Genomic DNA, 14,622 nt, shown 5'->3' on the forward strand with positions numbered 1-14,622 from the left:
AACGCATTTCCTACGGCTTCATTCATTCGGATTATAACAACTCCATAAACGTAAGTGCAAGACGGAACTTATTCTCAGACAGTACAGTGAGATCGAGAGAGAGAGAGAGAGAGAGAGAGAGAGAGAGAGAGAGAGAGAGAGAGAGAGCACTGCAGTTTCACTCCATTGGCTTTTTTCCAGTGGGGGAAAAAATCTCTGAACACACAAACACCCATTCGGACGATGCTCGTTTTCCCAGTCTGACAGCGAGGCTCTCTGAGGCTCTCTGACAATGGCGAAGAAATCAGCCAACGGGGACCTCTCTCGCTCTCCGTCGCAGGAGAAGAAGAAGCCGAAGGTGGGTTTCGTGGGAGTGGATGCCAGCGGCGCGGAGACGAGTCGGGACGGCGCGCTGCTGATCGGGAGCGGGGAGAGCGCGCGCCGGAGCTCCAGCGGCAGGATGGGGCTGTACAGGGCGCGTGCGAGCTTGGGCGGCGCGCGCGGGACTCACCGACGCAGCGCGGGCTACCGGAGACTGCAGAATTTCCTCTACAACGCGCTGGAAAGACCGCGCGGCTGGGCGTTCGTGTACCACGCTTACGTGTGAGTAAAGCCTCTCTTTGCATTAGAATAGAGGCGGAAAAGTTTTGCAACAGCTGCACGTTTTGCCGCAGAACGCGCTTTCCCAGCATTCCCTCATACAAGCAGCAGGGCTTTCCCTCTGGGGCATCTGGTTTACCCTGCACGTGCATGAGAAGACAGTTCTACACTTCAACCATGTCAAAAAGCTATAGTATTTACTGGAGCTAAAACCGGCATGTACTGCTTTTTAATTTCTTTTTTTTTTTTTATTGAACGTGATTTGCATATTGGTGTGTTTTTGTTGAAGATCTAAGGAAGCGTGTGCTCAGAGACAGAGACACACCTTTTATGCAGATGAGAATGTTTCTTTTTCCATGCGGTGTCGATAGAAAGCGAGATACGCGAGACCGGTTACGTTCAGCACCGGTCAGCTCCCTCACGCGCCGCTCCAGCAGAGAGAGAGAGAGAGACAGAGAGACACAGAGAGAGAGACAGAGAGAGACAGAGAGAGAGAGACTTGAGTCGGTGCAGTGCAGATACCCGCTGTTGGCCTGAAACGGAACGAAAAGAAACCCTACTATTATTCTAAGAAGGTTATATGCTTGTTGAGGCAATAATTGCACTTGAACAGGATAGTGATGGATTTGAAGAGCCTAACTGATTATAACAGCCAGCCCCTGTGACCATATTGGTTGCATGCATGCATAATTACAAATTATGTAATTATATCTCTGAAAGTGCCATAGATAATGATTAAGAATATCAAAACTTGGATTAAATACAGCCTACCCATCTAAATGTATACATGTACCTGTTGATTTCAGCATTTTGTTCTGTTATTGCCAGTGCAAAAGTTAGTAATGTACATTATCATGCTCATAGTATGTTATTATTGAGTAATATTACAATACTGTAGTTTGGACTTTGGGGCCATCAATATGAGTGCTTTGGCTCTTCTGTTAGACGTCACACTCTTGTGGAGTAAAACTTGTTTAGTTTGCCTCAAAAGGTGATATATAAAGGATATGTGAGAAAATAGGGAGCCCAAAATAGTAGGGAAGAAGAATTGTCTAAGAGTAGAAAAAGTTTTCTTTACCCCCTGTACTGTTTCATGACAGGCAGATTATTATTTCTCATAGCAACAACCACAGTAGCAGTTCTCTCTAAGCAGAGCTCAGGCTCATCTAAAGCCACTGAAGGCACAAGTAATTGAAACACATCATCAGGAGTCTCCACAGTGCATTAATGCAATCATCTGATTTCTCGGCCAGTCTAAAAAGATTCAGCTATGTGGAGCTGAGCTGAAATCTAAGCCCTATAATATGAATGAAGCTATTTCAGATAGCTTTCAGTTTTTCTTGTGCACTCTAGCCTTTATGTTCATAACATACAGGAAGTTACAGCTCTCTGACATCTGTTCTTTTGTGCTAGATTTATTATTTATAATTTCACCTAACCACACTTTAGAATCTTGGCCTCCTCTTTGTATTTTTATTATTATTGTTGGTTTTTTTGTTAGTTTTTTTGAGAAATGGAGAATGCTGACTTCAGTGTCTTGCTGTTTGAATGTTTTATTTTTGTTACCTTCCTCCAGTGTTGTGAAAGCTCTCTGCACACTTTACTGTCCTATTTAACTGTTGTGTAAGGCTGAAGAAAGAGCTGCTGTTGTGCTTTGAGATGAAGTTTCCTTAGACGGAGCAGTTTACTGATTCATGTGAATATAGGTACATAGTGTCTAAAAAGGCTCCCTAAAGATGAAACCATTTCTTCAATTATAGAGGGAGTAAAATGTGTTGAACCATATCATAATGCTGTAAGCAGCATGATACATCATTTCCTGGGAATTGTTGCTGACTGAGTTGAATGAGACAAATCAATTAGTCTTATTGCTGCTGAGTCAAAGCAGGTTCATTTTATATCACAAAAGTGTGTTTGCTGCTATCATGCATGATAGACAATATCTATACTAGCTCATCTTCTCTGCTAACAACTAATAAAACCAATACCTTAAATAGGACATACTGTATATAGTTGCTCTTATACTTCTTTTGGTGTATATATAATATATATTGGTTTTATATATATATATATATATATATATATATATATATATATATATATATATATATATATATATATATATATATATATACACACACATACATATATACATATATATACACACACACATATATATATACACACAAATATATGAATATGGATATGAAAAGTATCCACTCACATCTTGCATGTTTTTTTTTTTATGTAAAAATTAAACCACAATAAATCATTTGAAATCTTTTTTCAATTTTAATTTGATGGAGCATTATGAAAATGCAAGTGATAAACTAAAACTGTTTATGAGGTTAAAAAGTGACACAGCTACACGATGCACCATGTGAATGTGCTTAGAATTAACCATTAATGATTACACACACATACAAAATTAGTTATACATCTTTCATCAATGAACTGATTCTGATGAAGATTTTTCTTTGCTGTTGGGAACACGTGGAGAAATTGGGGGAACTACAGTATTATTACCAAGAACAGAACAGCTGACAGAAGAAAATATCAGGCAGGCTGCTAAGTGGCCTATACCAACATTAAATGAGCTGCAAGAATTTTTAGCATTTGCTGATCATTCCCTGTACATGACAGTATTGTTTACATGTCTGGGCTTTAGAGTTGTGAGACTAGACAGAAGCACTTTCTCATGAAAAACAAAAACTAATTTAGCTTAAATCAGCCCAAAAATAGGGTTATTTCTAAACATTATGTTTGGCATAAAACCAGGACAGTCTCACAAAGAACACCACACTTAAGGTGAAGCCTGGTGGTGTCACAGTTAGACCAGGCATCAGAAACCGGGAGTAAAACAGATTGTCTTTTATTTGGTCTAAACATGCAAACACAAAAGAGCATTCAATAAAAATGTAACAAATGTCAAACTTATCTTGAGTGCTTCTCTCAAAGCGTAGCCAGGAGTATGGAAACTCAGGGACCAAGCACAGTAGGTAGTCCAGGTGATTTACGGTCGTAACTAGTAGATCAGACGGTGAGTGATTAGAATGGGGGGAATAGGGACCTAATAAATGGGACGGGTAAATGGAGGACAGGTGTAGGTGATTAGACAGGTGTAGGTGATTAGTAGGAGGGAGAGGCTGCACTTGAGTGTTGAGTGAAGGAGGGAGGCATGGCTGGTGGTTCTTTGACATTACCCCCTCCTCCAGGGGCGGCTTCTGATGCCCTAAGCCTTCTTACAGATATACTGCAGCTTTTTTCAAGGCTGAATAGATACCTACATATACCTAACTAAAAAAACTACTAGATTTACTTGGGGCTTAATTATGATTCAAATTACACTGTATGTAACAAATAAAAAATGATTGTAAAATGTAAGGATTTGACTATGCCCACACACAAGAAGTCTACTCAAGTAACTGTGGAATTCATTGTGTCTTCCCTTAACTGTTGCACCATTCTTTCTGTTATTATACAATAAATGCAAATGCTCTTAGGTCACTAACTAACCCAGAATGCAGTATCACAGTACCTTGTGTTCAGTGTTCACAAGTTTTTCTGCAGGGGCATTTCCAGTAAGTAAACAGTGATGCTTACAAAGCCAAAAATGGGCCAGTCTACCAGTGTAATTAAATTGAACTCTTTAACCACAAATACAACTGGGTTTGACAAGTTAGACTCCCTCTTTAATTATTTTATAAATTTTCTGAGTGGAAAAGCTGGCAGCTGATGTACCAACACTGATCATGCACTTAAAAATATCAACTTATTTATTTACTTTTGCGTAAACACTGACTCATTCGGATCTGCACTAGCACACCAATTGCTTTTAAAAAAGGTAAATCTCAAAGCACTTAAAAATAAGTCCAAGTCACTTTAAATCATGAGTGCTTACATTTTGCAGTTAATTGTAAAACTGTACATCATGACCAAAATCCAACTTTTACTTAAAAATATGTACAATGATATTCCGTTATTATTTGGAGCCATGGAGGTTTTTCCATAGAACAAATTTTTTTTTATTGTTTGCATTTTTTTATTTGTCAAAGTTTTTGATGATTATGATGATTATGATTATGTGTTTTGGACCCTACTTGGAGTATCATATATCCAGTCACAAGAATGTGCCAAAAGCTATACATTTAAACATAAAGCAAAACTGTCCACCAGGCAACGTATTCATTACCATTTTCTGGAAAACATTGTATTAGGATCCCTGCTGTTGAGCAATAATGACCCTACATTGTAAATATTTTTTTGTATATTTTATTAAATAAACTGAATTGTCAAAGAAAAACAGAGAAAACCCATTTTGTAGATTTGGTTCTGGTCAATTTTCTAACCAATACTTGACATTTTTTTGCAGTTTTGCTGTAGTGTAGACAGCTTTAAAGGTAAAGAAATGTAATAACAACTCTCATTATGTGACACCAAGTTCAGCTAACTGATTGGTGCATCATATCAGGAGGCAGGTGTCAGCTTCTCATTCTCCTCTGATCTCATACACACACTTGCATTACACACACACACACACACACACACACACACACACACACACACACACACACACACACACACACACACACAGAGAAGATTAGGAGGTAATCTCCATTTGGAATGTGAATGCGAATCTCCTAATCATCAGGTTTCATCACCTTTATCAACATTTTTCCTCTCCATGATCTAAAAATCACATGCCTGTTGCTTAATCACAGCTTCTGATTTCTTTTGTGAAATTGCATCATTCCTTAAGATTCAACTGAATTTGGCACTAGGATATTCTTATATGGAGAGGGGAGTGGGTACTGTGCTATCATCGTGACATATCTTCAATAATTTAACAGCATTCTTCATTATGGTGTGGCTTTATGAGAGAGGAGATTTTATGGGTATGTAATATTATTAGTCCATTTCCACTGTCTACTACCTGCAGTATTGCCGGTCTTTATGAATGCTGGGTTTTTTTTTATGTTCTTGTGTTTACAAGGCTAAATACTGCTGTGAACAGATAAAGATGTCTGAGACAGCAGCTGTACGGTGCTTTGGTCAGAAAGTGCAGATATGCACAAACCCAAGGCTAATGATTGTCTAATCAATACAATATATGCCTGGGCAGAAAATACCATAGGGCTAAAATTTCATTATGAGCTCAGGATAGGGTTAACTATAAGATGTAGTGCACATGAACCTGTCAAGGAGACCCAAACCTGTTCCAGCACAACAATGCCTAACGTGTGTAATGTGGGCTCAATTAAGTTTTGGTGTACATGTGTAGGAGTGAAAGATCTTAAATGCCTGTTATAGAGCTCTGACCTCAACCTTACTAGACATTTTTGGAATGAATTGGAACACTGACTGCACCCTTTACCTCCTTTCCCTACATTTGTACCTGACTTTACTACTGACTTGTGGCTGAATGAACACAAAACTTTACAACCACACACCAAAATCTAGTGGAACATCTTCCCAGAAAAATGCAGATTATAACAGAGACAAAATGTGGAATCAGATTTTCACAAACGTATATTATCTTTCTCTAAAGGCTGTCCCAGAAGTCTCCATAAACACGAGGGAATCAACAACAAATGTTTTCCTTTGTAATTACTTTATTATGTATAATTTATGTGTAAGGTGTTAATGAAGTTATACACCAGTCAGGCATAACATTATGACCATCTGCCTAATAATGTGTTAGTCCCCCTATTTGCTGCCAAAACCGTTCTGACCCGTCGAGCATTAAAAGCATCAACTTCTTCAGCAATTTGAGCTGCAGGAGCTCGTCTTTTGGATCAGACCACATGGACCAGCCTTCATTCCCCATGTATATCTGACCCTTGGCTGACGATGACCCTGTCACCAGTTCACCATTGTTCCGTCTTTGGACCACCTTTGATAGATACTGACCACTGCAAACAGGGAACAGCCCACAAGAGCTGCAGTGGAAGATGCTCTGACCCAGTCGTCTAGCCATCATAATATGGCCCTTGTCAAACTCGCACAAATCATTATGCTTGCCCATTTTTCCTGCTTCTTACACATGAACTTTGAGAACAAAATATTCACTTACTGCCTAATATAAATCTCACCGATTAGCAGGTGCCATGATGAAGAGATAACCAGTGTTATTCACTTCACTGGTCGTTATTGTTATGCCTGGTCAGTGTATTTTGCTTAAAAAAAAAAAAATCTTCATTTCCACTCTGTTTGAAGACTTTTGGGACACCCTGTGGATCATATCCTATGACGACATAGGAAAATTGAGCTTCCATTAGCTGAACCTGCTGTAAATTGAGTTACTCTTCTCTATGAAATCCTGTTTTGTAGGTTTGCCAAGCCATTGTGATTTTAAATCAATTTAATTTTAGTTATATAGCACTTTTATTAATCAACATTGACAAAGTGGTTTGATCTGCATGAAGTTACATTTTTGTTCATTCTGCAATCCTGTAATTTGTTCTTTCTGCATGCTCTTCAGAAGTGCCTCTCTCTTGCTCTTTCCTTCTATCTCCCTTTATTTTCATCTCTCTCTCTCTCTCTCTCTCTCTCTCTCTCTCTCTCTCTCTCTCTCTCTCTCTCTCTCTCTCTCTCTCTCTCTCTCTCTCTCTCTCTCTCTCTCTCTCTCTCTCTCTCTCTCTCTCTCTCTCTCTCTCAAAAGAGTCTGTATGGATCTTGCTGAGTTGTCATTGCTCTAAAACATACTGAATCTGACACCTCACTACTGATTGCATCAAAGCCACTTTGGCTTTATTTCAGTTATGATTTGTTGAGCTTTTAAGCTGTACTACACTTGGCAAGAGAAAATATCCAAACTGATCTTTTAATGCAGGCAAAGCAAAATCAGACATAATTTTGTTTCTAAATATTATAGAATGAGAAGAAAACTATATAACTATATATCTTTCCCCTTTTAGGGACCAAGAATGATCTAAAACTGATCTGTCACTGCTCTAAAGACCTAAATCATGAAAAACAGTTTACCAAAGTTTAACAAATACCTAAACTGAACACATAAAAAAATGTTTCTTGCTATTTCAGCTTCCTGCTGGTGTTCTCCTGCCTTGTCCTCTCTGTGTTTGCTACTATCAAGGAGTTCAAAAACAGCTCAGAAAATGCCTTGTACATTCTGGTAAGTATGTTCCCGTTAGATCTTTTTCCATCATTCCATCTTTTCACACCAATTTCTTTTTATCAGCTACAGTAACACACTCCAATAGGTGACAGACAAGACATGTTATCTATTGTTAAATGCTGTGAACATTACACAGCATGGATCCTGTGAGGGCTGAGGTCTTTTCTGTTAGAAGGGCTGCTCTTAACCTTAGCTGTTTCTGTAGCAGCAATACACAAAGGGATTTTCTTTACAAAATACAATATAATAGAATTAAAAATGTATATTTAATTATTTCTTGATTGCTTCTTAATTAATTGGGGCTAGATTTACAGTCACTTTCTATCTGTTACTGTCGCTGAATAGTTCAGTGATGACTGATGACTAATCATGATTTTTGATCTGATGGCTAATATCTAACATACAGTACATCAGTAGCCTGATTATAAAACTCTTAAGGTGGAGAAATGCATTCTATCACATTGTTTAATTGATGGCATAATGAAAATGCTGTGGGACAAATCTAAAGAAGCGTACAAAGATATCTTTTAGATTTGTAATCAAATTTTTTTTTGTGCATAATGCACTACTGAATTCATGGTACGTTACCTTGAAAATCACAGTAAACAGAAACCAAAACTAAACTTACAGTTGTGTTATATGTAAATGTGTCTTTTGTAATTTAATTGGATACTATGGGTTTAGTGTGTCTACTTTTAGTTTTTCTTCCAATAACATGTTGGAAAGAGAGGGAGGTAATAATGTGAGTTGCTTGTGCAGGGGCACAGTGTGTTCATGATTTTTACAGCCTGAGAGAAGAAGCTATTTAAAAACCTGGTGGTCCTGGTGTGAATGCTCCTGAATTGTTTCCCAGACAGCAGGAGGGGAAACGTGTTGCGAGAGGGGTTGCAGGGGTCTTTAATGATGCTGGAGACTTAGTGGGCAGAGTGCTGGTTGTAGATCTCCAACAAAGGTACTAAAAAGATGTTTGTCACTCTGTCATTTATATAAGTTTCAAGCTAACTGGTATTTCAGCTTGGATTTGTCAATGGCAGTGAGTGAAAATTTTCAGCTGAAAAAATATGTTTTATAATTATACCAAGAATTCAAGAAAATATTTGGTTCCTTTTTCTTTAAAAGAGCAGTAGCCTATATTTATACCACCCATCCCTGGTAGTTACTGAAAATGTACTTTAATGTAATACTTTAAAATGAAATGTAATTGAATGCAATACTTTAAAATGAAACAAACAAAAAAACTTTACATACATATCATAAGACACTTCAAGCTCAAGTTACAATTAATTATGCTATTAGATACTATTATGCTGACACCCAATAGAAGAAATGACAAAAGAGACAACATTTCTAATTATTCTTCAGCTTGAATCTTGTACTGTAAATATGTAACAGATTGATTTTTTTTAAATGTCAAAATCTGCTGTTAGGGGTCTGGGAATTATTGCACTTTCTGCCTCATTTATAATTTATAGCAATAAAGTAGATCCTCCCCAGCCCTGTTCTTCTATTTCTCCTATATTCCTGCCACCACTAATGAGCTGTGGGATTTTATTGGTAATATGATGTGCTTTCAAATCTTCCCAGGAAATTGTGACCATCGTGGTGTTCGGTGTGGAGTATATAGTGAGGCTCTGGGCTGCTGGATGCTGCTGTCGCTACAGAGGATGGAGAGGGAGGCTAAAATTCGCTCGCAAGCCCTTTTGTGTTATAGGTGAGGCCAGTTGTTATTGCACGAGAGCATTAGACATCTGCATCTTTACTTCACTGCCACCAGTCCCCTGCCTCCACATTCTTTTTCTTTTGCTCTTTTCTCCCGAGACAGAAAAAATGGGCCTTGCTTGCATTTTCAGGAAAACAAAAGTGCAAAGCTGTTTGGCATGCTCTGAACGCAGACACTGGAGATGTCAGTAGAATAATAACCACAGCAGAGTAATGGCTGTTTACTTGCCCTCTCAATTCAAGTTGTCTCATTTCTTCACACTAAGAGACAGTCGTTGACAGACAGGTTTCAAATGCAGACTTGTTTCCTGTTCATGAATCTTAATAAATGGGAAGAATAGAGAGATTCTTTTTTTGTCTTTGAACTGGGAAATGTTGTTCACATACAGTACCTGCAATATAAAAAGACAACAGACATCTCCTCTAAAATTCTAATAGTTGCCACTACATCATTAGTAACAATTAGCTTTTAACCATTAAAACATGTTTTTTTTATTATTTATACTTATTATAACCTGGATGCCTAATGGTCCCTGTAGGTGTCCAGTAGATACCAACATCCGATCTACATGTTGCTAAAAATCTTCTATTTGTTCTTAATAATATCCACTAGTCATAACATCCTGCCAATAGAAGGCAACCACAGGGACCATCACAGTTTCCAATTAAATCAACACAATTCCCATTATGACAATTAGAAATTCTATAAGGGGTTCTTTTAGCTGTTGTTTTTTTTAGCATGGCGGTACTCCAGGTGACCCCCTGCAAATGAATGGGAAATGGTTCTGCCATAGCTACAAGATTTTTAATAACAGAGAGAAAACTGATTACAAGAGCTCCTTGAATTGCCATTCCTTAATCAGTATCCTATATTTTACCATTGGTGCAATCACCAGTTGCTGTGCGGGCATGAAACATGATTAAGACTTCTTCTGTGCAGACATCATGGTGCTGTTTGCCTCTGTATCTGTGCTGGCTGCTGGCTCACAGGGCAATGTGTTCGCCACTTCAGCCATACGCAGTCTCCGGTTCCTACAGATCCTCAGGATGCTGCGCATGGACCGCAGAGCTGGTACATGGAAACTACTGGGATCTGTGGTCTATGCACATAGCAAGGTGTGTGCTTGCATGTATTTATCAGTGACATGGAAAGAAATGTTCATAGCCATCACCAAGATAGTAAACGTTTGCATAATGCCAGTAGGAAAGCAAATGATTCTTGCCACAATGATAAATCAGGGGAGAGTGAACTGTAAATAAAATAATTTCAAACTACAGTAAACTGTAATTAAATTTCTCTGCCTTACATTAATAAAACTATTTTATAGTCTGTGACATGCTTATGATGTGGTCTGAACGACTACCACTTATTTGACTATATTAATGACAGTATCTTTCGGTGTGTGATGGTAACAATACATGCTATTTACAATATTGTTGTCATGAACAAATACAGGGCAAGGGACATACACAACGAACAATACAAACAATTCACAGCTCAGAACTTACAAACATGTAAGTTTTGCTAAGACTTGGTAAACACTGAAACATCCATGTGCTTTTTTTACAAAGATCAAAAGGGAAATTGCACATGCAGTAGAAAAAGCAATTCAGAAGTCAAAGGAGGGTGCCTTCTGTTGGTTTGGAAGTAACAGGTCCATGCTGGATGCTTTTTCCTCTCTCTCGACTTTAAAAAGTCAAAAAAAATGTGGCAAGTACCAAAAAGGTAGAAAGTAAAAAAACATAATAAATGTTAAGAAAAGCTGACAGTGGACACTTCTTCCAGCATTTCATATAAACCCCTGTTTTTGTCTAAGTCACTATTGTGACAATTATAATTTACCTATTTTTTGTTTATAGATTACATGAAGAGTTCACCATACAAGTGACTGAATGAGCTGTTACTTTAGAATTGATAATGTATCATAATGTTTGTATTAATATAAACCTGTGATTTGAATTTTAGTCAGCATTGCTGTCAATGCTGCTGTTTAAATAAAATCACTAAAAAGATTTGAGATTTTAACAGTGCTGTGATGTAATGCACTTTTAAGGAACTCAGAATTGTGCTATTGTTGAACACCATATAAAAACGTTTGTTAACATGTGAAACGTTTAGAGTCTGATGTAATATTCTACTTTATTGTAACAGAAACAGACTGTATCTATTATAGTAAACATGTGCTGTGTCTATTTTCATAGGAGCTCATTACTGCATGGTATATAGGCTTCCTCTGTCTCATCCTGGCCTCTTTTTTGGTGTACTCAGTCGAAAAGGATAATAATGCAGAGATGTTTGAGACCTATGCTGATGCTCTCTGGTGGGGGCTGGTGAGTATCATAGCCGCTAACATCAGCCCAGGCCTTTGTGCCTTCGAGCACTACAGCACCGGTGTTGACTAATGAGATTGTAGACTCTCATGAGGGATGGGGATAGCTGAGAAAATCTATCCCATTACTGTCAGAATTGACTAGAAATGCTATTGACCACTAATGTGAAAATGGAAAGCAGGCTCACTGTTAAAAAGAAAGTGATAAAGTTCACACATAGAGCAATGTTTGAAGTTACAATGTATATATGCAATGAATTACAAATATCTTACATAATGTGTTATTAAAAACAAACTGATTTAATAAAGATTTTGATCATAATTAAATAAACAATAATCAAATAAACAATGCTATCATGTGGTATTATGTTAAACATTTCTTTATACTCAGATTACTTTAACCACTATCGGATATGGAGACAAGTTTCCTGTTACATGGAATGGCCGCCTAATCGCCGCAACCTTCAGCTTGATTGGCGTAGCTTTCTTTGCTCTGCCAGCAGTAAGTTCACAACACTCCCTAAAAAAACATGTTTCCACATATCAAGTTATTTTCCATCTACAGAAAGCTTTTTAACCAATCCCAATCTGCCACTCACTCTTCCAGGGTATTTTGGGCTCAGGCTTTGCTCTGAAAGTCCAGGAGCAGCACAGACAGAAGCATTTTGAGAAACGGAGGAATCCTGCTGCAAGCCTTATTCAAGTAAATCACATCTCACACAACACAAGTAGGACACAGCTGCAGACCTAAATTGAATATATTGGGGGCTTTAGGGTTTATCATTTCTACCTTGAGCAGGGACACTGATCCTGCACAACTGCAATACTAGAATTATATTGTGGTTGTGCTGAGAGTTGGGAATGTTTATTTTCCCAACACTCCACCATGTAATATACTTAAAGAAACATACATAAAACATCAAGTCATTGCCAATAATCAAATGTATGGAAATAAATCTAATGCATTTGGACTGTTAGCCTCATTACCATTTTCAATTATTCTCTTAAATTACAGTGTGTACTCTTATCTCATTCATGCAACATTAGTTTTGCCTGAATGGGCTTAATGCTCTATGCTACAGTGCCTGGCATAAATATTCATCACCCTTGAACATTTCCCCATATTGTAGTTTTACAACCTGGCACTGAAAATCTTCTATCTGCTTTGCACCTCGGGAGAAATTTTTTGCCAATTTCTCTTGGTAAATTGATTAATCTCTGTTGGATCCAATTGGGGAACAGCAATATTCAAATTCTTTCTAGAGGTTGTCAAACAGTTTGAGGTCTGGCCTTTTGAACATAGTCAGATTCTCAGGTTTGAACCACTCCAGTTCCCCTTTGACAATGTGCAAGGTTTCACTTGGTTTGTTTAATTGTTTTGTTTGTCTTCTAAAGCATAATTTTGACTGCTTTTTATTAACTTTATCCATTTTACTCTCAACCCTGACTACCTTCCCTGTCCTTGCTTTTTTTTTTTTGTTATAACACATAAAAAAAAGTTTTAAATAGTGTGCCTATTTTATATAACTTTTCACCAATTTTAATTAGAAATTTTAATATATGTTTTGTCTTCAGGCTGCCTGGAGATTTTATGCAACAAACCTCTCTCGAACGGACCTGCTATCAACCTGGGATTTTTACGAACAGACAGTGTCTGTTCCAATGTACAGGTACTGCAATGCATTTCTGTTATTTCTTTCTCACCTATTAATCTATAAACATAGCATTTCTAGCATACCACTCATAATGTATAATAGGCCTTACGAAAGAAAAGCGCATTCTGCAATAATGCCTACATTCATTTAACTATAATGGGAAGTTTTCACTGAGCTCGCACAGCAAACATTCTCTCTTTCACCACCAGAAACATGCTAGCCATTCTACTTTGAAGATATGAATTTGAGGTATTGGTTTTATTAGCATTTGTCATTTTACTGTAGTTTGAAGTGTAATAATAATAATAAAAATATTCATGATATAAGATTTTCTGATTATGTGGTATTCTGAATTTTTCCCCATTGTTATACCATTTTTTTTTATATATATTATGAGGTGTAGCTGCTGTAATGAATTACATTTAGAAAACGCTACAGATAAACTCATTGCAACCTGATAGATATCACTTAAATCCATGCTATAAAGGAAAAAAAATCCAAAATAATTTGGCAGACAACCCGTAGGGGTAGGCATTAATCATGAGGCAGGTTAAAGAGCAAGCATTTGGCAAATACAAATACTAAATCAGTAAATATAAAGCTGGCAAGATGGCATGCGACTGCCAAACAGACATAAACTTACAAGCTTAACATAAACTTACAAGAGAGAAGTCAAAGACATGTGCTTGGCAGAGAGCCTTAATGTGCATTGTAGCCATTGGTGGAATTCTTAAAGAAATGTCTGTGTACAAATTCCTGTTAGTTCACTCTCTCAGCTGGTCTGTTAACGTAGCATGATAACTAGATAGTCAATCTAACAGAAAGTCATAGTTTCTCTGTAAAAATTCTATGATGAATTATGGCACTAAAATAATAAATCTGCAAATGTTTATTCACAAATAAGATCGTTGTTTTGCATAGAAAAGAAATAGAAAGCAGAACTATAATAAAGTCATTAGAATTGCAGATATTGAAAAGCAGGTAGGTAATAAAGTTTATAAAGATATGGAACCATGGGCATTACAAGGCTGGACAGAGTTTTGCCAGCCAAGTATATTAAATAGAGTTATAAAGGTCTGTAATAAAGAGGAGCATCAAAATGTTTTTACAGCATTGCACAAATATTTAAAGTGACCTTAGGAAATGCTTCCATTGTCATCACCTCTAATCCAAACTAAGTAGACATAAAGATTGTGGCTGATTT

The 14,622-nt window shown here is 37.4% G+C and overlaps 1 protein-coding gene across 3 annotated transcripts in view; it reads left to right on the plus strand.

Moving 5' to 3' along the window:
• The window catches only part of kcnq2a (potassium voltage-gated channel, KQT-like subfamily, member 2a), a 27,856-nt gene continuing 13,234 nt past the window's right edge, over nucleotides 1-14,622 (plus strand). Inside the window, exons 1-8 of one of the 3 annotated variants that reach the window (XM_083553891.1) lie at nucleotides 1-582; nucleotides 7,621-7,711; nucleotides 9,299-9,425; nucleotides 10,374-10,549; nucleotides 11,636-11,764; nucleotides 12,155-12,265; nucleotides 12,371-12,466; nucleotides 13,339-13,433. In XM_083553891.1, the coding sequence (XP_083410017.1) occupies nucleotides 272-582; nucleotides 7,621-7,711; nucleotides 9,299-9,425; nucleotides 10,374-10,549; nucleotides 11,636-11,764; nucleotides 12,155-12,265; nucleotides 12,371-12,466; nucleotides 13,339-13,433 (1,136 nt within the window). In that variant the 5' untranslated portion in view covers nucleotides 1-271. The remainder of the gene's footprint in view (nucleotides 583-7,620; nucleotides 7,712-9,298; nucleotides 9,426-10,373; nucleotides 10,550-11,635; nucleotides 11,765-12,154; nucleotides 12,266-12,370; nucleotides 12,467-13,338; nucleotides 13,434-14,622) is intronic. The other 2 variants (XM_083553892.1, XM_083553893.1) reach the window with 2 other exon arrangements.

Source organism: Silurus aristotelis, assembly GCF_946808225.1.
Source record: "Silurus aristotelis genome assembly, chromosome: 11".
Classification (NCBI taxonomy): domain Eukaryota; kingdom Metazoa; phylum Chordata; class Actinopteri; order Siluriformes; family Siluridae; genus Silurus; species Silurus aristotelis.